The sequence below is a fragment of the Rhinolophus sinicus genome, linkage group LG06 (assembly GCF_036562045.2).
Source record: "Rhinolophus sinicus isolate RSC01 linkage group LG06, ASM3656204v1, whole genome shotgun sequence".
NCBI classification, from domain to species: domain Eukaryota; kingdom Metazoa; phylum Chordata; class Mammalia; order Chiroptera; family Rhinolophidae; genus Rhinolophus; species Rhinolophus sinicus.
The window spans coordinates 18,880,395-18,908,371 of record NC_133756.1 but is presented as its reverse complement, the minus strand read 5'-3'; the positions used below and the strand labels follow the sequence as shown (position 1 = coordinate 18,908,371).

Below are 27,977 nucleotides of genomic sequence, written 5' to 3'. Positions count from 1 at the left end.
TATCACTGTTTCTGTACCCGCCTCACTTGTTCTCACAGGTCTAATGGAAACTGCAGGACTATCTTTCACCAGATACTTTGTTATGCTGTTCCTCCTTCAGATGACAGCACGAAGTGCAGGTATGACTCTCTCGCCTACCTTTTATGAGTCATGGCAACATCAAGTATGCCTAAAAAAGCAAGGCCCAAACAAAAGGGTCAAGGTCTTCTGGCCACTGTTCTTCAAGTGTAATTCATAAGTATGTAAGGAGGATGTATACAATAAGATCCATTTTATGGTGGGGAAAAATTAATTAATTTGAATCAACAAATCTTTATCATGTACGTGGATTTGTTTTAGTTTCCAAGGAAAAGAAACAAATTGAGAAGACCTAACAATATTCACATTGTCCTTGAGAATCCAATATTCACATTGAGGAGACATGATTTATTTATGTATTACTTACACAGTGAGGAAATGGTCCAAGATATGGATCCATATTGGAATCCATGTGCGTTATCAGTACAGTAGGGCCTCAGATGAGGAAGCATGGACTAGGCTGGTGGGAGCTTGACAGGTGATAAAAATTAGCATTTGTAAGGGGGTCTATGCAAAGCAGAAATAAATATAACTTATGTAGAGATAAATAGAAGAAAAGCCTGGGACAACAAATGGCATAAAAGATAAAATTTTCTAGCAAAAGTTGCTTGCTAAATGGCAGAAATCCTACTGATGCATATTTATTTACCTTCTAGTCTTTCGCTAATAAAAGTAATGCTGCCACAAACATTTTGCACATATGTTTTGAGCATACCTGTGAGTACATAGGCAGGAAATATTCCTAAGAGTAGAACTTCTGGTCAAGGTTATGTGCTATTTTATTATAATATTGAAAATGTTATTCTGAAATACTTAGTAACAGAAATCTCCACAAAAAGCACATGTCAATTTGTCAGGTAGTGTCACTATTTCAGATATTATAGATATCAGAGCTTTTTATCTTTTCCAAAGTTACAGATGAAAAGTTAATCTCATAGTGATTATATTTTACCTTTTTTAAATGAGTGAAATTGAGTACCTTTCAAAAAAGTCGTATTTCTTTTTCTCTGACCTGCCTGCATATGTCTCCTTGGCACTGTTAATCTTTCTTTTGTTGGTTTTTAAGAAGTCGTCAACATTAAGAATTAATTTTTGATCTGTTATACCTGTTTCACATATATCTGACCAGTTTATAGCTCAATTCATCGACTTGTTAATTATATTTTTGATATGCAGAAGCTTTTTTGTCTTGACTTTTTATTTTACTTTGTGGATTTAAAGTCCATCCTACACCCCCGCCAAATTCTCCTTTTTCTCTTCATTGACTTTTTAAATTTTACTAGATTTTATTTTCTAGAGCAGTTTTAGATTTACAGAAAAGTTGTGCAAAAAGTAAATAAAGTTTCCACATAACCTCATTCTCTCTTCCTCTCCCCTCTCCCAATTTCCCCTATTATTAACATCTTACATTAGTGTGGTACACTTATTACAATCAATGAACCAATATTGATAAATTATTATTAATAAAGTCAAAGTTTACATTAGGGTTCACAGTTTGTGTTGTACAGTTCTCTGGGTTTTAGCAAAATGTTGTGTAAATGAGCCCAAATGACCTCTGTATATTGGCCCCATGTTGTTTACTTCTTTAAAGCAATCTGATATCCATTAGCTCAAAAGCCTGCCAACACCAAATTCAATTTTTCACACATCCAATTTTTAAATATATCACAAATAAACATATTTGTAGCTATTTAATGACTACCTGGTTTGTATTCTGTATGAAACTGCACTCAACATCTGCTTGTCATAGATAAGATAAACCCTGTAGCTACAAAGACCCCAAGCCACTGTTTCCCTTTGGAACTCTCAACTTTCCACCACGCTGTGGAGTGACACTGTAGACTCACAAGACTCCTCTGCAGCCTGTCTCTCCCCTGGGAGTTCCCTTGCCCCCCTCCCTTCTGGGTTGGGTTCCCAGGGCCTTTAGAGGGTCACATGCTGGGAAGTGCCATCTGTGCAACCCTGTCAAGTGCTGCGCCAATAAAAGCTTACTGTGTGCTACTGCCACCTTGTGGTCGTGTCCTTTTCCTTTATCAGCCCTGAAATCCTCAAATTTACCAAATAAATGCAAAATGTTATATACAGGGTGCCAAAAAATAGTATTCACATTTTAAGAAGGGAAAACTATATTAAAATTGTAATGCTCAATATATACTGATAACAAAAGATGAATACAAGTCACATTTGACTTCTGCAATTACGAGAAGTGCTCAAAGTGGTTACCATCAGCGTCCAGACACTTCTGATTACGGCGAACGGCTGATTGAGCAAAGTGTCCACTCATATACATTTTTTTGGCACCCCCAGTATGCACCATTACAGTATCATAACGAATTATTTTACCACCCTAAAAATGCCTATGCTCCACTTATTCATCTCTCCCTTCCCGAAGCCACGGCAAACACTGCTCTCTTCACTCTCTCCATATTTTTGCTGGACTCTTTTACTTAGCAATATGCAATTTAAGGTTCTTCCATGTCTTTCACCTTTTTAAAAATTTTTAAAAATTAATTTATTTTCCAATTATAGTTGACATACAATATTATATTAGTTCCAGGTGGACAACATAGTGACTAGACGTTTATATACCTTACGAAGTGATCATCCCAGTAAGTCTAGTACCCATCTGACACCATACATAATTAGCACAGTATTATTGACTATATTCTCTATGCTGTACTTTACATCCCCGTGACTGTTTATAACTGGCAATTTGTACATCTTAATGCCTTCCTCTTTTTCAACCATCTCCCCAACCCTCCATCTGGCAACCATCAAAAGTTCTTTGTATCTATGAGTCTGTTATGTTCTGTTTGCTCATTTATTCTGTTCTTTAGATTCCACATATAAGTTAAATCATATGGTATTTATCTTTCTCTGTCTCACTTATTTCACTTCACATAATACCCTCTAAGTCAGGGGTGTCCAAACTTTTTTCAATGTTTTTCACCAAGGGCCATATGCGGTAAAATACACAAAGAGCCGGGCCACTCACTCGAGGTAAAATACGTATTGCCTCACCTGGTTTATTTAAGTAAACTAAATTTATTTTTGGAATTTGCTGCAGGCCAATTAAAAATGGATCGTGGGCCGCAGTTGGCCCGCGGGCCGCAGTTTGGACACCCCTGCTCTAGGTCCATCTATGTTGTCACAAATGGTAAGATTTCATTCTTTTTATGGCTGAGTAATATTCCAGTGTATATATGTACCATTTCTTCTTTATCCATGTGTCTATCAATAGACACTTAGGTTGCTTCCGTATCTTGGCTATTGTAAATAATGCTGCAATGAACATAAGGGTGCATATGTCTTTTTGAATTAGTGTTTTGGATTTCTTTGGATAAATACCCAGAAGTGGAATTGCTGGGTCATATGGTAGTTCTATTTTTAATGTTTTGAGGACCCCCCCATACTGTTTTCCATAGTGTCTGCACCAATTTACAATCCCACTAACCATGCACAAGTGTTCCCTTTTATCCACATCTTCACCAACACTTGTTTGTTGATTTATTAATGATAGCAATTCTGACAGGTGTGAGGTGATATCTCATTGCGGTTTTGACTTGTAATTCCTTGATGATTAGTGATGTTGGGGATCTTTTCATGTCTGTTGGCCATCTTGGAGATATGTCCTCTTTGGAGAAATGTCTTTTCAGGTCTTTTGCCCATTTTTTAATCAGGTTATTTGGGATTTTTTGTTTGTTTGTTTGTTTTTTTGGTGTTAAGTTGTATGAGTTCTTCATATATTTTGGATAGTAACATATTATCAGACGTATCATTGATTTGATATAGTCACATTTGTTTATTTTTTATTCTTTTTCCCTCGCCCAAGGAAACATATCCAAATATGTATGCTAAGAATGATGTCAGAGAATTTATAGCCTATGTTTTCTTCTAGGAATCTTATGTTTTCAGGTCTTACATTTAAGACTTTAATCCATTTTGAATTTATTTTTGTATATGGTGTAAGAAAGTGGTCCAACTAATTTTTTTTTAATGTACCTATCTAGTTTTTCCAATACCATTTATGGAAGAGACTGTTTTTACCGTGTTGTAGATTCTTGCCTTCTGTGTCATAGATTAATTTACACATAGTCGTGGGTTTATTTCTGGTCTCTCTATTCTGTTCCATTGACCTATGTGTCTGTTTCTATGCCAGTACTATGCTGTTTTGATTACTATAGTGTTGTAGTATAGTTTGATGTCAGGCAGCTTGATACCTCCAATCTTGTTCTTCTATTTCAAGATTGCTTTGGCTGTTTGGGGTCTTTTGTGGTTCCATATAAATTTTAAGATTATGTGTTCTAGTTCTGTGGGAAATGCCTTTGGTATTTTGATAGGGATTGCATTGAATCTGTAGATTGCTTTGGGTAGCATGGATATATTAACAATGTTAATTCTACCTATCCATGAACATGGTAGTCTTCCATTTATTTATATGTTCTCCAATTTCTTTCTTCAATATCTTATAGTTTTCTGAGTACAAGTCTTTTACCTCCTTGCTTAAATTATTCCAAGGTATTTTATTCTTTTTGATGTTGTTGTAAATGGGATTGCTTTCTTAATTTCTTTTTTTCATAGTTCATTATTGGTATACAAAAATGCAACTGCTTTCTGAATATTAATTTTGTATCTTGCTACTTTATTGAATTCATTAGTTTTAATAGATTTTTGGTGGAATCTTTAATGTTCTCTCTGTATAGTAGCATAGCTGCAAATAATGACAGTTTTACTTCTTTCTTTGCAATTTGGATGCCTTTTATTTCTTCTTCTTGTCTGATTGCTGTGGCTAGGACTTTCAACATACAGAGGGTGCCAAGAAAAGTGTATACACATTTTAATAAAGGAAAACTATATTAAAATTGTAATACTTAGTAAGTATTTACCAATAACAAAAGATGAATACAAGTCAAGTTTGACTTCTGCAATTACAAGAGGTGCTCAAAGCAATTACCATCAGCATCTAGACACTTCTGATTATGATGAACTACTGCTTGAGAAATGCTGACCGAAGTGTCCACTTATATACATTATTTTGACACCCCCAGTATTTTGAATAAAAGTGGTGAACGTATACATCCTTATCTTATTCCTGGTCTTAAAGAAAAAGCTTTCAGCTTTTCATCATTAAGTATGATGTTAGCTGTGGGTTTGTTGTATATGGCCTTTATTATGCTGAGGTACATTCTATCCCCACTTTACTAAGAGTTATTTTTTTAAATCATAAATGGATGCTGGATTTTGTCAAATGCTTTTTCTGCATCTATTGATATGATCATATGATTTTTTTGAAGGAAAAGCATAATAGTATTTTATTTTATATTTTGTAGGCATTTGTTGTTTTAATATCACTTCACATCTGTTAGAATGGCCATCGCCAATAAATCAACAAATAACAAGTGTTGGCAAGAACGTGGAGAAAAGGGAACACTTTGTGCACTGTTGGTGGAATTGCAAATTGATAAAACCACTATGGGAAACAGTATGGAGCTTCCTCAAAAAGATTAAAACTAGAACTACCTCATGACCCAGCAATAAATACCACTCTTAGCTGTTTATCCAAAGAAATCCAAAATGTTAATTCAAAAAGATAGATGCACCCCTATGTTTACTGCAATACTATTCACAATAGCCAAGATATGGACAACCAAAATGCCCATTGATAGACAATTGGATAAAGAAATTGTGGTACATATATACAATGGAGTATTACTCTGACATAAAAAAGAATTAAATCTTACCATTTGCAACAATATGGATGGACATAGAGAGTATTATGCTAAGTGAAATAAGTCATACTGAGAAAGACAAATACAGTATGATCTCACTTACATTTGGAATCTAAAGAACAGATAACAAATGAATCGTATAATTTATTTTTAGTCTCTTGTTTTTATCCTTCATTTTGTTTATGTGATGTGTCATGTTAATTGATCTGCAGATGTTGAACGAAACTTACATCTCAGGAATAAATTCCACTTGATCACTGTGTGATCTTTTAAATATGAATTCAGACTACTAATATTTTGTTGAGGATTTTTGCATCTATGTTTACCACGGATATTGGCCTCCCATTTTCTTTTTTGTAGTCTCTTTGTTTTTGGCATCAGGGTAACGATGCTAGCCTTATAAAATGAATTTGGTGGTCTTCCTTCCTCTTTAATTTTTTGGAATAGTTTGAGAAAGGCAGGTATGAATTCTTCTTTGAATATTTGGTAAAATTCACCTGTGAAGCCATCTGGTCCAATACTTTTGTTGGCAATTTTTGATTAGTGATTCAATTTGTTAGCCATTATTAGTTCCTTCAGATTTTCTGTTTCTTCCTGAGTATATCTTGGCAAATTGTATTTTTCTAAGTATTTATCCATTTCTTCCAGGTTATCCAATTTGTTGGCATATAATTGTTCATAGTATTTTTCTTATAATCCTTTGTATAATATTTCTGTGGTGTCTGTTGTCACTTCTATTTCATTTCTGATTTTATTTATTTGGACCCGCTCTCTTGTATTTGTATTGATCAGCCTGACTAAAGGTTTATCGATTTTGTTTATCTTTTCAAAAAAACAACTCTTGCTTTCATTGATCTCGTCTATTATTATTTTTAGACTCTGAACTTTTTTTTTCTTCTACTTACTTTGTTGCAAATGGTAAGATTTCATTAATTTTTATGGCATATAATCATTCATATGATCTTTCTTTTATTCTGTTCTTTAGATTCCAAATATAAGTGAGATCATGTGGTATTTGTCTTTCTCAATCTGACTTATTTCACTTTGCATACTACTCTCCATTGTATAAATGTACCACAATTTCTTTATCCAGTCATCTATTGATGGGTATTTTGATTGTTTCCGCATCTTGGCTATTGTGAATAGTATTGCAGTAAACAAAAGAGTACATGTACCTTTTCAAATTAGCATTTTAGATTTCTTTGGATAAATACCCAGGAGTGGTGTTTATTGCTGGGTCATAAAGTAGTTCTATTTTTAATTTTTGGAGGAACCTCCATACTGTTTTCCATAGTGGCTGCACCAGTTTGCAATCCCAGATAGGTAGCAGTTTTCTCAACAACAGTAGTGGAAACTGTGTTTTCATATTTCTTAATGGAAATAATTTGATGAATTACCACTCAAGTACAAAATTAAGCTGTTTTCAGAAAAACAAAGAATTCATCCTCAATAAAGAAAGATTAAAATTGATATAATCTCAAAAAAGTAATTATGAACGATTCCTACAAAATTGTTTGTTCTATTAAGCTAGCAATGTTAGTGAAGTGGACAGTTTTATGTAAAACCAAAAAAAGAATGTTTGCAAAATTGTGCTCAAAATATAGAAAACTATTCTATATCAATGGTCATTTGAGTTACAAAAAGGGAGAAAAAAGATCTTATCAAAGATCTATTCCAAAACAAGCTTACTCCTTTCAAAATTTTAGAGTTAATTTCCATGTTTTGTGAGGAACTCAAGAGGATAAAGAAAAATAGGATTTCAAATAATATAACAATGACCATAGAATCCTGATATCACAATCTGACAAAGGAATTTTAAAAGATAGATAAATTTCATGTATGGGTATAAATTTAAAGCTGTAAATAAAATATTAAATCAAACTCAGCTACTTGTTTAAAGTAACATCTAACAATTCTTACATTATACTGATCTCCAAATTACTAAATTTTATTGTTATCAAAATTGTAATATAATACTTTATATCAATAATCTTAATCAGAAAAAAAATGGTTCAGTTTATAGTAAAAATTTTGGATATGTTTTAATATCCATTACATTTTCTCCTCTTTGTCTCCTCCTTCTTTATTTTATTATAACTTCATCTTTATTTTATGCATCCTTCTTCTTTTCTTCTTCCACAGTTGTCAATCCTTTAGCCTTTACTCATCCATATTAATTTGTGTCAACTTGACAATTTTTATGAAAAAAAACAACTGTTGAGATATTGGAACTATACTAAAATTATACATTATTGGGGGTGGGAGATTTGAAACTTTTAAGGGATTGATTCTTCCCATTCACAAACATGATATATAATTTTTTATGTATTTAATATTTATAAGCTTAGAATATTGCATCACATATTGTAAGTTTCTAATATATTTTAGCAATTATTACTATTATAATCTTAGCAGTATCTGAACTTAAATTTCTTCCCTACTATGTTATTAAATGAGTTGTGTCCAAATGTAAACAACATTTTTCTGGTATGCAAATTCTCTGGCATGTGACACTTTTATTGTCATATTTAAATAATTCTGTATTCAGTCTTCCCATATGAATCTATAAGGCTGCATATGTGAAATACAAAGAAATCAATTTAAAATGCACACATGAATAAATGAACATATTTTGTTCCATATCTCATAAAGGTTTAATATATATCCAAGTCTTATTTTCTCTTTCAATGGGTTGTATGGCACGTGGCTTTCTGCTGTAGGGGACAAAAAGCTACGAAACTGATTTGGAAGAGATAAATCGTGACTTAGTATACTTTTACCTTTCTAATCCAAGGTAGAATCCCCCACCAGAAGTGTGAGAGAACATAGTCTAAATGGTGCAGAATGCTCCCCACAATGAGATTTCACATAGTCTGTTAGGGTGAGGTATAATCCTTTGAGGGACACAGAGACTACATCCTTTTATAAAAGCCCTATCCAGAGAGCAATTTTTGAGTTCTAAAGGGATGAGAAGAGAAATCTGTCAGGAGCCAATGTCAGTGTGGATTTCTGCAGTCTAAGCAAGAACGGTTGGTAGCTGACTTGAGGCTAATAGAAAGAACAAGAATAATGATTACAATTTTTTTTGGAGAAGGCTTTATTTGCCAGCGCAGATCAGTCAGCCTACATTATTTGATTAAGCACTTTGTGAGTGCAGAGTCCTTTGTTAAGAATGGAGCCTGGTGGCATACCCCTTTTAACTGGTCTCTGTTTTTCTAGTTTTTTGAAAGTTTCGTCTTGAGCTTATTTAAAAAGAATCAAAGAAAAGGGAAATATTAGGAGCCTCTGGCTAGATATTAAAATAGTAAGGCTGTCCTATAGGTGGTATTTGTAGGGGATGTTAAGAACACATTGATACCTAGAGAGGTAGGAACACAGATTATCCTTAATGAGTCAAGTTAGAAAATGAATGTGACATTATTAGAAACAGAAATATATGTGTGTGTGTGTGTAATATGTATGTATATATGTATGTATATGTATATGTGTGTATGTATAATACATATATACACACACACATGCAACACATATACATACATACATATATATGTATTTATACAATATATAAATGTGGCAGAATGGCCTCCAACACCTCACTGAAACATGTAGAAGGCTGCATGTGCGTGCGTGTGCGTGTGTGTGTGTGTGTGTGTGTGTGTGTTATATTAAAATACAAGGCAGGACCTGACTCATGCTCTCACTATTTGGTTACCATCTCCCTTCCTAGAACAGTTCACAGTGACTGGCTCACAGGGGCCAATTTTGGCTCAATTGGGTGAAGTAGTTGAGCTCAGCTGCCAGCTGTCCCCACCACAAAATGCAGAACACATGGAAGTACGCTGGTTCCGGAACCGCTACACAAAACCTGTTCACCTGTATAAAAATGGTAAAGACCTACATGGAGAAACTATCTCCAAGTACGTGGAGCGGACAGAGCTCCTGAAAGAAGCTATCGGAGAGGGTAAAGTGACCCTCCGGATCTTTAATGTCAGTGTGGATGATGATGGACAGTACCACTGCTTCTTCAAAGATGGTGATTTCTATGACGAAGCCATCACAGAAGTGAAAGTCACAGGTAAGGACGGATCCTCAAAGGGATTCTCAACCCATCTGAGGCTGAGTATTAGGAAAATTCTCAGTGTTTTTGACCATTTTCATATTACATGGTTTGCTAAGCAAGTTCAAATTCATGCATTTAATCTTTGAATTGAAAAAAGTGTAGTATTAAGAATGCAAATTATTATCTGTACACATTACCTTTATCAGCAAGAACTGTTTTCCCATGTTCACATACACTGTAAGACCTGAAAGTATCAACAGAATCATTTCAGGATTTATTACTATCCTTTTAATTATTTCTGGCAACACTTTAATGAAACCTGACTCTATAAACTACCCAAATTACAATAGTCTCTGTAATGATAATTCTTATTCCCATTTCTCCCTCACTCAATTCACGACTTAGTTCCAGACTAATTTTCTTAAATCTATTTCAAAAAGCCTTATCTACAATCTTCAGTATCCTCCAATATATCTGACATGTATGTGCTGTATGCAGATATATAGTATTTAAGCCACTCACCCTTGAAGTATTCTGAATGACAAAGACATGTGGGGAGATGGAGGACTTGAAGTAAACAGGCAGGCTTCACAAATGTGAGGGCACTAATGTAGGTTCTCACGCTTAACATTTTTATTGGGTATTATAACACTCAGTTCTATTGCTTAGAGCTGGGCTATCCAGTATGACAGCCATAGCCACATGTGGCTATAGAGATTTATATTTAAATTAAGTAAAGTTAAAAATTCAATTTTCAGTCTCACTGGCCAAATCTCAGGTGCTTAATAGTTTCATATAGCAAATAACTACTGTACTGGACAGCACAGATATCAAATATTTCCATCATTGCAGAAATTTGTACAGGACAGAGCTATTCTAGAGTAAGACTTTAAATCTCTTGTTCTTTCTCTGCCCACACATTAGGCAAGTCTTATATCTCAGGAAATGTCCTGAAATGTTTCAAAAACTATTTTGTTTGTTTTTTAACTGATATGTACTGCTTTATTTTTTATAATATTAATTATATTACCTATTTACTGCAAATACTTATATGCAACTAATATACATATTAAACTTGTAATTAAAATTGCAAATGCATTTATGTTGTTTACTTATAAATTGTTATGGCAGCTTAAACGTGACTAATGATGAAGATACAAGAAAAAAACATTAAGCTACCAATTCAAGAGGACTCAGATCTTGATTGTTTTGTTCATTATTATGTCCATGGATCTAACCCCATCTCCTAGATTTAGTAAATAACCAATATTTCTGAATGAATGAATAAATGAAACAAACAGGCATTTCCTCCCCAGGCTTGAATTTCTATATCATAACCCTTCAGTCTGGCTTATCCTGTTTCCCTTTTGATTAGTTTGTAGTGACAATCAGATCTCCACAGTGCCTGCCTCTAAGAGCACAGGGATTAGATTGGGGAGGGGGCTTTTCTTTGTGTTTCTTTTCCCCTTTTCTTCACCTAAAAATACTGTTTTCCCCCTTTCTTTCCAACCAGCTACAAGCTTAGAAATACAGATTGTTTTGCATCCTCCTAATACCAAAGGTCTTTTAGTGGAGTGTAATTCAGCAGGTTGGTTCCCACAGCCTCAAATGGAATGGAGAGACAGCAGAGGAGAGGTCATTCCACATACATCAAAATCCCATTCACAGGATACAGGCAAATTGTTCAACATGAAGATGACCCTTCTCCTTAAACGAAGCTCCCAGGGGAATGTCACTTGCTACCTTCGAAACCCTGTAACTGGTCAAGAAGAAAGGACAAGCATTGTCCTATCAGGTGAGATCTGTGTCTTTGTTCTTCAAATGTTGGCCATTGTCATAAAACATAAACTAAGGAGAAACATTAATATACTTTCTTCACTTGGTTTCTAGGATATTACATTCTCTTGGCTTTATTCATTATCTCACTCATTTTCTTTCTTATTCTCTTCTGCTACTTTATCTTTTTCACGCTACCTTCTTCATGTAGGAGTATCCTGGGCAGAGTCTTTGTATCTTTTTTCTCTTTTGTCTTAATTCCCTCTCATGGCTTTAAGTACCATCAATGGGGCAATGGCTCCTCAAATGGTATCTCCCATCCAGACCTCTTTCCCAACTCTTGTCTCATCTCTAAACTCACATTTCAATGTGGGAGTCCAATAAATATCCCAAATAAAAACACTAAACCCCCAGTCACCTCCTGAGTTTTGTAACTTACTGCCTTCCCAATCACACTTCATATTCTCAGTTTCAAAGAAGAAAATTTGTAAAGTCATCCTTGACGCCCATCTTTCTATGTCACATCTATCAAAAGATAATACTAACTCTACCTTTAAAATACGCCCAGATCTCACCACTTCTTACCTTATTGCCGTCATCCAAGTCTGAGACACTATCACCCATGGTCTAAATATTGCAATAGCATCTGAAATGTTCTTCTATTTCTATTCTTGTCCACTATGGTATACTATCAACATATAGATAGGAGAACCCACTTAAAACATGAGACATACAGCATCATCCTTTGTTCAAGACGCTGCAAAGGTTCCCTAATTTATTCAGAATAAAATGCCCCACAATGCCCTGCATTATCCATGCTCCCATTGCCTATCTGTCCTTATCCCCTGAGTGTCTCCTTTATGCACCCTAGTTTAGTCACACAGACCTTCTTGCTGTTTCCCAACCATGCCAGACTTGCTCTCACCTTGGGGGGCTTTGCTCTAGTTGCTCCCTCCTCTCTGAACACTGTAATTCCACTCAATTCCCTCATCTCCTTCAAGTCTATGCTCAACTCTCACTTTGTAAATAAGGACTACTTAGACAAAACAACTTGGGAAAATGCAGCCTGCCCCCCACTAATTGGGGTTCCCTATCTCCTCACCTTGCTTTAACTTTTTAAACATAGTATTATCACCTTTTAGCCTTCTATGTAACATGTTTATTATGTTTATTGTCCCTTACCTATCTCCCTCTCTAAAACACGAAGGTAGAAATCTTTGTTGGTTTTATATACTTGATATACCCCAACTGCTTCAAGTATTGCATTGTGCATAGTAAGCAATAAATATCTGATACCTGAATGATCGAAATAAAACAAAATAAGTGTCTTGTAAACTGCTGAGTAAATATATTTGTATTTGTCTATGTCTGTGAAATTAGTGTTGTAGCCAGATGCTGAAAGGGATATTCTACTTCAAGAGTATTATCGTAGGAGTAAGTCCCTTATAGGTTTAACAATTTACTACTTTGAGATTATTTTTGTATTTATTTGCTCATTTAACCTTCCAGAAAAAAAAGCTTCATATGATGGTTGTATCAGAAACAGCAAGGCACTTCTATCAGACAAGCAGTTGCAGGGAGAGAAAGACAAAACTATCTTCTATCCCCAAAGTTCATAACAGGATATATATGTAGAAAACAAAGAAAGAAACTGGGTAAAATCCTTGTTAACTTATTTATAACTTCACTAAATAACAAGAGGCGTATTTTCTGAGTTAACACTTTCCTAAAGTAGATGTGCACTTCTTAAAAACATGTTTTAAGAGAATTGTCATTACCACAAACTTTGGGAATCAGGTTAAAGTTCTGGGAAATAAAAACATTTGAGGGAGTTCTTATTTCTAGTCACTGAATGTTAGACAACATGGATAAGATTCAAAACTTATGATAAAGAAAAGATTATTATCAAAATTTAATCTTACTTGAGACTCTGTCTCTGTCTGACTTGTGAGCTGACAAAGCTCTTTTTCAGCTCACTGGGTCTCAGGGTGGGGGAGTTCATCTGGATATAGGATTAGCTCCAAAATCATGGGGTTTTCAATCCCATGAATTACATGGAGAAAATCGCCAGCTCAATCTAAATTCCTGCCACACCAAACATACCCAAAATTGTGAGTAGCAGAATTTGTGATTGGCTCTCTTGGATTCATTTCCTTGTATGTAATGGCATGTTCCAGGTGGAGTACAGAGTTTTCTCTGGGAAGAAAGATATCAGATTCCCAAACAAAATGATGGGTGTCCAAGCTTAGTATGTGCAAAACAGCAGGCCAAAAAAGATGCTTGTTCACATGAATAGAAACGGAGAAAGGTTGCATAAACTTGTGTCTCTAAATGTATTCTGAATCACAATGCCAGACCCAGTGAATATATTGGGAAATTCAGGGCTGCACATATACTGATTATTTAGACAAAAGGCCTGAAGGACTGAGTTTCATCTGAGGCTTGGTGGGAAGAAACTCTCTCTGCCTCTTCCCCATTAGTCAGGGAGAACGTGAGCTAGAACAAATGGGAAGAAATGGGGTGAGGGAGTAAGGTTCCTTCACTCCCCTTTGCTCCTGTCTCAAAGGACATGACACCTGGCTCAGGCTCTTTCTCACTTTTCACGCCCCCCCCCCCCAATCATAACTCTCTCTCCAACTAGCTTTAGTCTAATATCTCAAGGTCATGGGGTCTTGAATGGAAACATTCTTTGGATGAATCATCATTACTGGTTTGGTGGGTCCAAACACTCCAAGTTTCCTGAGTGGTGAAATCTGCAGCTCTCTATTTCAGGTACACTTTTTCCATGGAACGTTCTGTGGATACTGAATCTGAGCCTAATTCTGGTTATGCTGTTGACGTTTATAATGGTGCCCAGTATCCAGCTACATTACAGATTGCAAGGTGAGTAGGTCTGATGGATGGAAGACGCAAACTGGGGCTGGGGGAGCTACAATAAGTCTAGTTAACATCCATTACCAAACATAGTTATATAATTTATTTTTCTTCTGATGTGAACTTTAAACTTCCCAACTTTCAAATATGCAACTCAGTATTATTAACTATAGTTGTCATGTTGTATATATCCCCATGACTTACTTATTTTCTAGCTGTAAATTAGTATCTTTTGACTACCTTCAACCATTTTGCCCATCCCCCACCCCTGCCTCTGGCAATCACCAATCTGTTTTCTGTATCTATAAACTTGGTTTTATTATTATTATTATTGTTATTATTATTTTAGATTCTACATGTAAGTGAGATCATATTTGTTTTTTTCTTTCTGACTTATTTCACTTAGCATAATGCCCTGAAGGTCCATCCATGTTGATACAAATGGCAAGATTATGGTAAATAATATTCCATTGGAATATTATATGGAATAATATTCCATATATATATTGATATCATTGTATATATATTGTATACAGCATTCTAATGTGTGTGTGTGTGTGTGTGTGTGTGTGTGTGTATCACATTTCCTCTATCTATTCATTCACTGATGGCCATTTAGGTTTTTTTCTATATCTTGGCTATTGTAAATAACACTGCAGTGAACATGGGTGTGCATATATTTTTTTGAGTTAGCGTTTTCATTTTCTTTGAATAAACACAGTCATGCTGCATTTAATGACAGGCATGCATTCTGAGAAATGAGTCATTAGACAATTTTGTCATTGTGTGAATATCATAGAGGGCACTTACGTTAGGAGGTATACTATACACCGAGGCTAGATGGTATAGCCTATTGCTCTGTAGGGGAGAAAAAAAAAAATCATTTTTCCTCTACCCTTCTGGGTTCTTGGCTGAGACATCCCTGTAATAAAAAACAGATTAACAGGAGAAAAGCAAACCAAAGTTTAACTCTTTCACTGTGTTAATTGATTTCAAGTTTTTTTTTTTTCAAAAAAGTGTCAGAAATCCACAAATAAAGCCCAAAAAGTTGATATTTTGACTATTTTATGCATTTAATAATAATAATTTGAACTGTTTTGTATATAAATGACATTATTTTTATGTATAAAAATTTCCTATTGTTATTCATTCTTGAAAAACACAAAAACATAGAAAAATGTACATCTGCTTTCCTAAACTTCCTTTCTGGAAGTTTCCATCCACAGTCAGCAGATGGAAATATTCATTCAGATCTATCCGACTGTTGTGGCAAAAGGGTTAATAGCATGTATACCTCCTCTATACAAGGAAGAGACCCAGGCAAACTGAATGACTCTCCCAAATAGTTGAAGCCAGCACCTTAAATACCATCTTCAGCTGAAGACTAAAGAAGGTGTTGGGGGTGAGGAGAGTTAATTATGGGAGGTTACCTGGAAAAACACAGTAAACATGGGTAAGGTTGTTGTTGTCTTCTGTACTGATAACAGTTTCTAGAGATAAGGTCATCGCTTTCTTTCTGGTACAACTAGGGAGACGCCTTACAAATAGAGATTTCCCTTACAAATGTAAACGTCTTTTACAAAGGGTAACTTATACTTGATCTTCAGATCTTTTCCCATGTCTGCTGTTTCTTAAATTTAACCAGCCTAAAATAATTCTTATGCCAAATAGACATATTTTTGCAGTGACAAATTCTGTTCCCCTATAGGTCCTAGGCCACAAATCTGTACAGCATATTATTATACTGAATACTCTTGGCAACTGTAACACGGGGGTAGATACTCGTGTAATGCATTGCGCTGCCGCACTATGATGGCTAAGACATCGGTAGGACATAGGAAAATTGTGGCTCCATTATAATCTTATGGGACCACCATTATATATGCAGTCTGTTGTTAACTAAGATGTCATTGTGTGGCACATGACTGTGCTTAATATTTGAGGGACCTCCATACTGTTTTCCATGGTAGCTGTACCAATTTACACTCCCACCAACCCTGCACAAGGGTTCCCTTTTCTCCATATCCTCGCCAACACCTATTTATTGTCTTTTTGACAATAACCATTCTAAGAGGCATGAGGCAATATCTCATTGTGGTTTTGATTTGCATTCTCCTGTTGATTAGTGATGTTGAGCATCTTTTCATGTACCTTTTGGCCATCTGCATTTCTTCTTTGGAGAAATGTGTATTCAGATCCTCTGCCCATTTTAAAAATTAAATTGTTTAATTTTTTGCTGTTGAGTTGTATGCATTCTTTGTATATTTTGGATATTAACCCCTTATCAGATATATGATTTGCAACTGCTGTAGATTCTGAGGTTTTCTCAGACCTTGGATACACCTGTTTCACACTTTCATACTCTTCTGGCAGAATTCTTTAGCTTTTGTGTCTTTTCATGATTTTCACAAAACACCATGTTGGCTGCTCTCAGGCTTTCTTGTTTCCCTGAAGGTGGCTCTACAGTTCAAGTTTGTGGTTTCTCCCTGGCTCGCACACCCTGGCTGGCTTTCTGCAGACACTTCCTGTCTACTAGCTCTTGCCATCTCTGCTGTGCTCCAGAGCAGGCACAGGGGGCCAGCCACAAAGCGGGTGTGGATTTGGCCTGTGGTGTGCCGGGCATGCCAGCAGGCCAACTGGGAGATTTTGGGGTCAGGTTTTCCCCTGTCTCGTAGACAGGCTTCTTGATGGAGTACAGAATACAATAAGCAGGAAGCATATCCTGTTAATTCCCTCCTTAAATCTTATATGCACTCTCCTGATCTGCTCCCTCCCCTCACTCATGGAGCTTCCAATTTAATACAGTGGATACTGTGAGAGATGCATGAGTCTTTTTGGCAGCCTCCGGAACAGCTGGGGAAGCCAGGCATTTACTCAGTGGCTCTCCCATCTCCCAGGGGAGAAATCACAGCCATCACATTTAGCCCTAAGCTGTGCTTCCTTAGGGAGAGGGCAAGCTGGTCTCCTTATCCACTCTAGCGCATCCACTCTCATAACGTTTTTGTTTTTTTTTTTTTAATCCCTGTGACTATTTTGTAACTACCAATTTATGTTTCTTAATCCCTTCATCTTTTCACCCAGCTGCCCAAACCATCAGTTTGGCAACCATCAGTTTATTCTCTGCATCTGAGTCAGTTTCTGTTTTGTTTGTTCATTTATTCTGTTCTTCAGATTCCACATATAAGTGAGATCATGTGGTATTTGTCTTTCTCAGTCTAACTTATTTCACTGAGTATAATACCCTCTAGGGTATTATTGCTCCAGGGGAGTGCTGGAACTTCTTGTCTGGACTTCCACAAGGCTCTCTCTTAGGTAGGTAACTACCTAAGTCGATGTTTTCCATGTGTTTCAGAACCACAGGGGAGCGGGGCCAGAGCCTGTTCACAGTGTTCCGTATGTAGCAGAGCCTGTACCAAAGACTGTCGGCCTTCTAACGGATGCACAGGTGGGCAACTCGTCCTGGGTCCCATGGTGTATGGCGGTGTGTCCCACAACTCCCTCAGAAACACTTCTTTTTGTGGATGGGTGCCAATTTTGTTGTGGCGGGAGGGACAGAAACAATAGACATCATATGCCACCATAAGGCTCATCAATCATTGTACGTCATCATTTAACCACTAAGTTAAACTGTGCCTATAACTCTCCACAGAGGAGTGGGCACTGCCTGTGGTAGTAAGCTCCCACATCATAGGAAATTTTCATGGGAAAACTAGATAGCCCCATGATACTATAATGATATGTGCTAAATAAGATTTTAAACAATATGTTGTCCGACAATCCTTTCATTCATGAGATTCCTGTTTCCAAAGCTCTTATGATCTCTAAGGCAATCAGAGGTCTCCAGAGCTACCCTACTCCTGGCCTCTTTCAAACCTGGATGAAATGATAATGACCAGTGCATAACTCTTGTCTCATGCTCTTAAATCGGGCACAGTGATTGATGGGCTAGATGGAGAAAAAGATGAGTTGCTTTTCTCTAAGTCTGTTTAGCCTCAGCCCAAAACCTGTCCCATCCTAGAAACAGAGCTTGGCTTTTGTCCTAGTCACCAACAGCTTTAGACCTAAGCCTTGGGCCTTTCCCGTCCCCTCCCCCCTTAGTCCTAATCTAAATTAATACAGAAGAATGGCATTAAAATATAGCTCTTGCTTTCTTGGTGCATTTTTTCCCCAATCCAAAATACCTCCACCACAATAACCAATGATTATGATTTCTCTTTTTCTTCAGGTTGCTTCAGCACATGGACCGCTCCTATTGCAGTGGGCGTGGAGATAACTGGAGTTTCATTTGTTGCAATCGTCTCACTCATTATCTATTTGCATCACAAAAATAGAGGTATGTGGGATCAAAAAGGTGGGAGCTTCCTGAAAATATTTCCTTTTCCAAATACCCAGTCTCTGGTAAAACATTTAACCAAAGAACAGTGATATTTGTTTGAATTACAGGAACAATAAACACTTGAGTTTCATGTCATAGGGTTTGGATCTCAGTCTCCCGAATGTTATGGGTTTAGTGATACAAACTGCTGATGCTTCTGCCCCCCCCAAGGAAAGAAAATATTTTCGTCACTTTTAATAACTCTATTTTTGCCAAAAATCCAGCCATCACTTCACCTAATGAAATATGCCAATTTTTGCTTTTTCCATTCTTACTTTTAGCCTGGAGGAGGTAGTAAGTCAGCATATCTCAAACTTTTGGGGGTCACAGATTTCTTTTAAAAACTGATGCAAAGCAATAGACCCTCTTCTCAAAATAAGTCATATGTCCACACATATTTTGTGTAATTTCGTTGTATGCATGGACACCTGAAACGGATTCTTCTTTTCTTTGGCTCTCTTTGAGGGTGAAATTGAGAAGGTAATGTGTAGGTTTTGGGATAGCTGAATCTAACACAACTTGAAATGTGCCCTCAGCTCTATCTTTGAGGTCCCCATCGAAATTATGTATATAAGGCAATGATCAGCCAGGTAAGGTAATTCTTTCTTATAAACTGGAGCTATAGCAATAGCCAAAAATAACAATGCAGAAGTCATAAAGTAGGGCTGGACTATTGAGAGGATTTTATTTACTAATTTTCTCCTGTGAAATGAAGACACAAATGGCCTTAAACCAAACCAGACTGAAAGTGTTTTTTATATTTTATTCTAAGAAAGTCCATACCTGAGTCTGGCTTATTAATCATGTCAGAGAGTTAAATGCCACATAGGCAGTGTCAGAGAAAAGGAGCAAGATGCTATAATAACAGCTAGTATATATTAAATGTTATGTGTGCTATGAATTTTATATAAATTAATATATGGCTGACCCTTGAACGACATGGGTTTGAACTGCATGGGTCCACTTATATGTAGAGGTTTTTTTCAATAAATATATTGGAGAATTTTTTGGAGATTCGCAACAATTTTAAAAACTCACGGATGAACCTCATAGCCTAGAAATATTTTTAAAAATTAAGAAAAAGTTTGGTATGTCGTGAATGCATAAAATATATGTATTTTCTCTTCCTATGATTTTCTTAATAACATTTTCTTTTCTCTATCTTACTTATTGTAAGAATACAGTACATAATACATGACATACATGTTATGTGTTAATTGTTTATGTAATCAGTAAGGCTTCTGGTGAACAGTAGACTACTAGTTAAATTTGGGGGAAGTCAAAAGTTATATTCAGATTTTCAACTGTGCTGGGGTCTGTATCCCTAACCTCCCATATTGTTCAAGGGTCAACTATACTTACTCTTCAGTGAATTAGTTTTTGTCAGTGATAAAATCTGCACACAAAGAAGTTAAATAGCTTATCCACATAGCTAAATGACAGTGGAGCCAGGATCCCAACTCAGGCATGTAGCATCTTTAGACCTCTGTTTCAACAACGGTAGTATTCTGTTCCTCAATGAAAATGAATTAAAAGGAAATAAACAGAGATATTCAGTCATAGCTATCTTGTGAAAAGTAGTAGATCACTGTAGGGAAATGCAGCCTGGACATTTAGTGATTTATGAGGCTTCCAGGAGATAACCGAAAGCCCCCAAAATGGGCAGCTGGTCACTCACGGTCAAAGCTGACTTGAAATCCTTCAGAATGAGGCTTGGGATTAAAACTTTATATTTGCTTGCTCTAACCTGAGGACCCAAAACTGAGCCATCAATCACAGAGACCTCCACCCACACTGCAGACTTCTGGTATTTAGGCAGATAACACCTGCCCACCCACTAACCTCCTCTCTAATTGTTACTGACCCTTCTTCTCTGTACTTAATATGTACTTTCCTCTGAGGATATTGCCTCCTCTCTTAAATGTTTCATTTAGCAGCCTCTCTCCCTATACAGGCAACTTTCTGTTTACCCTGCCCTTTCTGTACTAATTTTTCTTCTTCATGTTTATCAATTCAGAAATCACTTGTTAATTCATTTAACAAATATAAGTTGCCAAAAAATTTCACAAGCATTGTATATTTTAATTGTCTAACATCCTTATGCAATGTCTATTATCTTCTCCATTTTGGAGCTGCAGCTACAAAGATAAGCTTTGATTAATTTATATCAGTTGATCTAGCAAGTAATATTATCCCTGGGATTCAAACCATGTGTTTCTTATTCTGAATATTTTACAGTAAATCAGATTGCCTTCCTAAATGCAGGTAATTGTTTCTTCTAAAAAGAGAAAGCCAGCATTTGCATCTCCAACAGATACATTCTGCTCTGCCCGTTCTCTGTGAAGTTTATGGACAGAGACACTTTCAAGAGGTGTACACCATTTGTTTCCGAGAATCAGTGGCAGACTAAAGCTAGACTTCCTTGGTTATACTTATCATTAACTGTGAACTTGGGAAAGTTAAGTCCCTGAACTGCACTTTCCTCATCTGTGAAATATTGATGATAATATATACATACTTTATAAGGTTATTTCAGATTAAATTTGTCATTATATCAAAATCATTTAGCTTGGCTTCACACATAGTGCAAGCAATATTACTATTTTTTTCTATTATTATCATTATTATTAATATTAGTTAGGGATTCTACCCGGAATCCCTTTCTGGTGACCTCATTGGATAGGAGAACAGAACTACATGTGTTTGCCATCCTTCTTTTTTCCTTCCCTCCCTAGCTCATGTCATGTCTTTCTTCACTTGCACCCCACCATGATCTTAACTAGCCTTTTAAGCATGGGACAGTTCTAGCCATGTAGGAAGGAAAGAAAATCAAAATCTCAGCTTAGATTTACACACACACACACACACACACACACGTTTCTCTAAGTAAAATACTCTTAGAATTTTTAGACTATTTTATTTTCAATTTTTTCCTTCAATTTTGTTTTAAATTGTTTTCTATCCCTTATGAGAAGAGACTTGAGATTCTCCTAAATGTTGATGTTAGAAAAATAGATGTGACCAAGGGAGAGACTTGCTGACATTCTACTCTCTGATTATTTTTTTGGACGCCTACACAGAGCAATTTTGCTGTTTTTAAGTTTATGCTATTACCTTTATAAAAGGAATCTCTGACCTCATCTAGGGCAGAGAATTTATCTCAAATTATAAGGGGAAAGTAGATATTAATTAGGTAACTACTTTACCCTCCACTTTTATAAGACCATATAGAATATTTCAGCTCCTTTATCTCCATGACATGAAATTTGAAGCCAGCAATCATAATGCTTTCTGAGTCTTCTCTTGTCCAATAACAATAGCATCAATTATTTCGACTGTCATTTCAATTACATGAATTTAAGACTCCCTGACCCCCGCTTCTCCATCTTTACCATTTTGGTTGTCTTTCTCTACAGACAGGGGAAAGAAGAAATTTTCCTCTACCCTTCTAGGTTCTTTTAGCTGGTCTAATAATGCAATTGACATGAGACAAATTAACAAGAGAAAAATAAGCAAATTTAATTGCATACATACATACAGGAACCTCGCATACATAGGAGAGTCAGAGACCCCACATACACGAGAGGTTCAGAGGCAGTAAATTAAAAAGAGGTGGATATGACATTCTGAGCTAAGGAATGAACTAAGATGCCTGGGGCTTCAGAGGGGAGAAGGGCTATTCACAAGATAATAAGAACAGATGTTCAGTAATGAGAAGTTTGCCCTACCCTATAGATAGGTTATAAAAGGTTATTTCTGGTTATAACTCTGATAATGGGCAAGGCCGCAATTTAAATTCTTTAAGGGAGAGGTAAAATTTTCTCTTGAACTCACAAGGTCTTGATTGCCTACAGCTCAAGATAATCCACATGCCAAAGTGCACATCTTGGGTAAGCCTGTTCTGAACCCCGTCAGTACGAATCAGTGAACAATCCCTGTCAGTGAGGCAAAATACACTTAATGTAGGAAAGTAATTTCTAATAGGCATAGCTGTCCAGTAATGAAACAGATAACCTAATTGTTGGCAATGGTGGTCCCAGCACAAGACATATTAACCAATATTATGAGATGGGGATGTTTTCCACTTTAGAATCACTCAAAAAAGATAATTTTAAAGGAGACTTCTGCTCCAGATAAGAAGATTGACTTTTGAGAATTGAAAGATCTCTCCCATTTCAGAGATTCTGTTCATCCTAGGCTATTCAGTTTCACCATACTCCTTAAAAGGCTTAGAATTCTTGAGGGCCTGTCGCACCAGACAAAGAAAATAAAGGCAAAATGTGTGTACCTATTCTTCAAACTCTGGCCAACCAGAAAGCAGGTGTCATGTTGCTGGAGTGGAAGAACTTATAGCTGTCTCTTTGCAGCCCTCTTCCAGACTCAGCCCAAACTCATCTCCAGGATCATCCAATAACCCAGCCTACTTCTCCCCCACCATCATATAAGCCTGAAAGTAGGGATAAATAGGAACTTGAAAAGTAAATCTATTATAAATCTGCACTCCAGCCCTCCTTTCCCTGCTGTGACCCTCCTAATTCTTGCATCTTTCTTTCCAGTCCCTCCTTCAGATCCACATTTCCAACTGGATACCATTTGGTTGGAAGACATGACTGTGGTCCTGTGCGCTCTGATGGTCTTCATCACCATGGTCATTTCCTTTGTTTACTTCAGATTCAGAGGTAAATGGAATGGGAAGAGGGGTAACTCAGAAGGGATTGTTTCCCTGACTGATCTTCAGATGTCTGAAGAGGTGGCCTTTCCAGTCCTAGTGCCTTAATAGATGGAGAATGAAAGAAAGACCTGGGGTTTCTGCCAGTGTTCATGCCTCAAATTCCAATGACAGTCTCAGTTTTAATTTTATAACTGTGACAACTCTCTCAAGTAAACTTGGAAGGCCCAGTTGTTTCATTCACTAAAAACTTTCTGTATCTTGAGCTCTTTGCAAGGCTTAAGTATTTTCTTCTACTTTGATCTCAAAGGCAGAATTGGAAATTTGATATTATAGGTTTTTGTGGGGGTTTTTTTCCAGAAATTTTAAGTGTCCACAGAGACTGAACCAGGAACATTTCTGAACCTATGTTTACATGAGGGTATGTATCTTTGAAACATGGCCTGATGCCCAAAGATGAAAGTCTTGGCTTTATTGTGCTAATATAATCTCCTAAGGAATATGGAAGGAAATGCAGTCACCCAGGAAGAAAAAAAAATTAATACTTGATACTTGTGTTCCACCAGTAATCTACAATCCTGAAAAGTTTCATTTAAAAATATATGCAAGGTTATGCAAATATGTACCCTTGATTACCAGCAGATTCCACCATCCCCCCTCATATGTAATGCAAATCCGTGGTGAGTTATTATGAACAATACAGAATGTTGACCATTAAAAAAAAAAAAAGGATTACAATCTGGTACTTGCAAGTATGTTGAGCCACATGCAAGCCCCCTCGTGAGGCTCAAACCCACAACTACGGGGTCACCCACTTATGTACTGCTGTGTAAGTATCGCATGCTAACCAACTGTACCACCAGAGAACTACTATAGGCCTTCCTGATTTCTGTGTAAGTTAAGTTTTCTGTCATAAGTTTTGACAAGGGAAATTATTTTTACTCAATCAAAAATGGTCCATAGACCAGAACCGCAAAGAATGTGTACTTTAGTTTTTCTCGTCTTTGCGTCCAGTGACTCTTGGCTTTTCTATACTACCTGTGGAGAGATGCCCGGCGTTAAGGTGGCTAATTAGGACAACAAGCAAAACTGAAAGTAACGGTCAAGGCTTTATCCCCTTGGCACGGTAGTGCAAGCGGCCAAAAAGGCAAGTAGTGCTGGCTCCTCATAGTTCCGTTTTCCCCATGGAACAGCACTGGGCAAGGTCAGATGATGTACAGTGCAGGTGGGGAAAATTGTGTCTCACTACAAAGGAGCACTAAACAAAATCCTCCTGCAGTTTTATGGACTGGGGGTATATGGGGAGGAAAGAGACAGAGAAGGGCTAGGAATGGAAAAGTACTGAGTCAGGGTGGAAAAGAATGTTGTAGTCATGACCCTTCCCCCCACCCCCTCCCACCCCCAAAAAAGAGAAGGTCTCAGCAAAGGTGACAAAAAGCATCTAAGCTGAGGCCCTACCCCCCCGCCCCCCACCACACACACACAAAGAGGTCTCCAAAAGGAAGTGCCTGGGCTAGGAATACAAATATGCATATGAACATGGCGCCTGGGCGTAGGAGACTGAGTCCTTGATTGCAGCTCCTTCCAGAAATTTCAAGGCATTGGCTGTGCACCAAGCCTAATGTGGAGAGGACAGCTTTCCCACATGCCGCCTGCTAGGCAAAGCCTTTGCAATTTCCTATAATCAGACGTAAGGGATCACACATAGGATTTTGGCCTGGAGTCAGGCTCCTCATTACTTCTGTAATGTTGAGAAATAGTCTCTCAGTTGAGATTAAACCAATGCAAGGGACAAGTGTGTGCTTCCTACAGTACGATTTATACTTCTCACCCCTAGTTTCTGTCACCAAGAACAGCAACCTAATCATCCCTGCATCCAGAGATATGAATTAATGCTAGGGGTAAGTAGGAAGGAGCCTGCAGCCAATTTCTTCCGCTTGACTCATGTTTACCTATTGATTCAGGGGGTTTAAAAGCCCGGTCAGAATCAAGCAGAAGTTTTACTGTCTCTCACAGTGAATGGGATCAGAGTTGCTAAGAAACAAGTCCTGTTTTCAGATATGTGGACCTGCAAGGCCATTTTTTGATGCTGCTCCTCTGTATCCCATTGACACCAATGAAAAAGTTGCATTAGCCAGTCGAAGATTTTATCAAGTATCTTTTTTGTTTTCCCCAGAATTCTATGAAAAAAAGGTCAAGACAATGTATTAATTGATTTGCAGTAGAGAGTATACAATGCAATGAACTGAAAAGACCCAGTACATTCTTTTTTTTATCACCATTTATGCTGTACTAATTTGTCTCACATTGCTAATATCATAGTTTTAAAGCAGCAACCTCATGATAGCATAGTCAACTTGGAAATGGCCAAACTTGACCACAAATTAATATGCTCTAAATTAGCTGCTAGATTTTTAAAGTAAAAAAAAAAAAAAAAAAAAAATCAACCACTTCTCATAATGGAATCAATTTTACAAAGAAAAAATAATTTCTCCAAATATATTCCTTAAAATTTTTCTTAATGTTTTCTTTAGTTCTGCCAAGTTTGTTTTGGGGTTTTATGATGAAACCCATGGCTTTTTTAGTAGCTACTTTCTATGCCCTTTCATTGAACAAGTTCAGCTTTTTTTCATATGTTGAATAGTTTGATTATTCCAATTTTATGTCTCTTATGTTTCATAATTTTCCAAGTTCTAGAAGGTTAAGAGGGTGCATAAGAATATTTAGGAAAATTTAAAAAGTAAATCCACAAACGCGCTGCAACTTCTGATGTATCTTGTGACATACACTTCAATTTTATTGTGCAATAGCCTTTTCCAAGTAAACACAACATATATTGACTTGCTGTTATCTGAGTTATAAAAAATATTCTTGATTACAGTTTCACTAGGATTTTCATTTACTTCAGCTGTAAGGAGATAATATGCAAATTAAATCAGACTCCTTTCTAGAATGCCTTTATTCCTTGCAGCCTTCCTCCCTGCACAGAATGCCCTCTCATTGATTTAAGCCAGAGAATTCAAGTTAATGACTTCTAAATAAAAGTTGTTTCTCATGGTTTTCATTTCAACTACTTGCCTTCAGTAAGATGTGAATTTACAATGCCTTGAGTAAATTTTATTTCCTTTACAGGTTTCCTAGAAACTTAAGGGATTAAACAAGCATCAAACATCTCATCTGGATCTCTGAATAAAGAGACTACAGTGGAACAATATACTAAGAGCTCAGAAAAAAGTAACCAACAAATTTATATAGGTTCAAGTAATTGCCAGGTGAAAGGCAAATAAAATATATTTGTATCTTCAAATCTGCATTTCATTAAAAGCTCTTGTATAAACTATGTTAACTCAAAAGAGAGAGAGAGAGAGAAAGATGGAAATGTAATCAGAGAAAACAAATTAAGGGAATAATTGAGACAAAACTAATAATCTACATGGTCAAATTGAAGAACTCTCTGAAAGTAGAAATCAATCTATATCAGTAATTAAATATTATATCTATCAGTAATTAAAGATGTCAATTAAAGAAAACTACTCTCAAATCCATGTTTACAAGAGACTTAACTCAAGCATAATGACAGAGAAGTTGAAAATACAAGAATGCAAAGACCAAAAATATGTAACCGCTACCAAAAAATAATGTGGAAAGATATATTAATATTAAGGGAAAAAGATAAAAGTAAATGAGTAAGGATAAAAAAGTCACCCACAAAATAAAGATAAGAACCATACACCAAAATTTTCTAAATATTAGTAGATATACACTGATAATACATGCTTAAATCTATAAAGAAAACATTTTTTAAAATGTAAGTGAAAATATACAATTCTATAAATACTGAGTAAGATTTTAATATGCCTCTTGGCGTCAGGAATTGACAGATCAAACAATAGTACCTGCCTCATAGGTTCCTAATGTGATAACCTGATTTAGTATTTGGGTAGCACTTTTCTTAGGGTCTGGTACTAAAGAAATTTTATTTATAAAATAAAGTAAAATAAAACAATATGTGAAAAGATTCTTAAAATTACTGTTCAGGGTAAATGAAATCCAAAACAATGAGACTTTATCTAACCACTATCAGACTAACAAACATTTAAAAGCATCAAATTTTGATGATCATTTGTGTAAATGGGATGTCATATATTTCTTGTTTAAAAACAACTTAGTAAAAAACATTTTGTCAATAATTAATAAAAATTGTTATGCATAAAAAAACAAATATTTACATTTCCATTTAGACTGGGTGTTTTTTGTGGTTCTGAATGAAATTGTAAGATAGAACATTTCTTTTTCAAGCTAGAAATAAAATTCAATAATCAAATTTCTTTTCAATACCATGAATATTTCTAAGCCAATGTTATAGTACATTCAGGCTGCTATAACAAAATACTATAGATTGGGTGGCTTATAAAC

The 27,977-nt window shown here is 36.2% G+C and overlaps 1 protein-coding gene across 1 annotated transcript; it reads left to right on the top strand.

Moving 5' to 3' along the window:
• The first annotated feature begins 41 nt into the window (after window positions 1-41).
• Window positions 42-27,688, top strand: LOC109434149 (putative selection and upkeep of intraepithelial T-cells protein 1 homolog). The gene is made up of 8 exons (XM_019710872.2): window positions 42-119; window positions 9,535-9,882; window positions 11,381-11,662; window positions 14,416-14,526; window positions 17,870-17,962; window positions 18,743-18,850; window positions 23,449-23,571; window positions 26,694-27,688. Exons 1-8 carry the CDS (start codon window positions 44-46, stop codon window positions 26,708-26,710), a joined length of 1,158 nt encoding a protein of 385 aa, XP_019566431.2. The 5' UTR covers window positions 42-43; the 3' UTR covers window positions 26,711-27,688.
• The last annotated feature ends 289 nt before the right edge of the window (window positions 27,689-27,977 follow it).

Excerpts from the sequence above, each read along its gene's own strand:
- LOC109434149 (XM_019710872.2), top strand. The coding sequence starts at position 44 with ATGGAAACTGCAGGACTATCTTTCACCAGATACTTTGTTATGCTGTTC. Across the intron at positions 9,883-11,380 it reads CACAGAAGTGAAAGTCACAG|CTACAAGCTTAGAAATACAG; the intron begins GTAAGGACGGAT and ends CTTTCCAACCAG. Across the intron at positions 18,851-23,448 it reads TTTGCATCACAAAAATAGAG|TCCCTCCTTCAGATCCACAT; the intron begins GTATGTGGGATC and ends CTTTCTTTCCAG.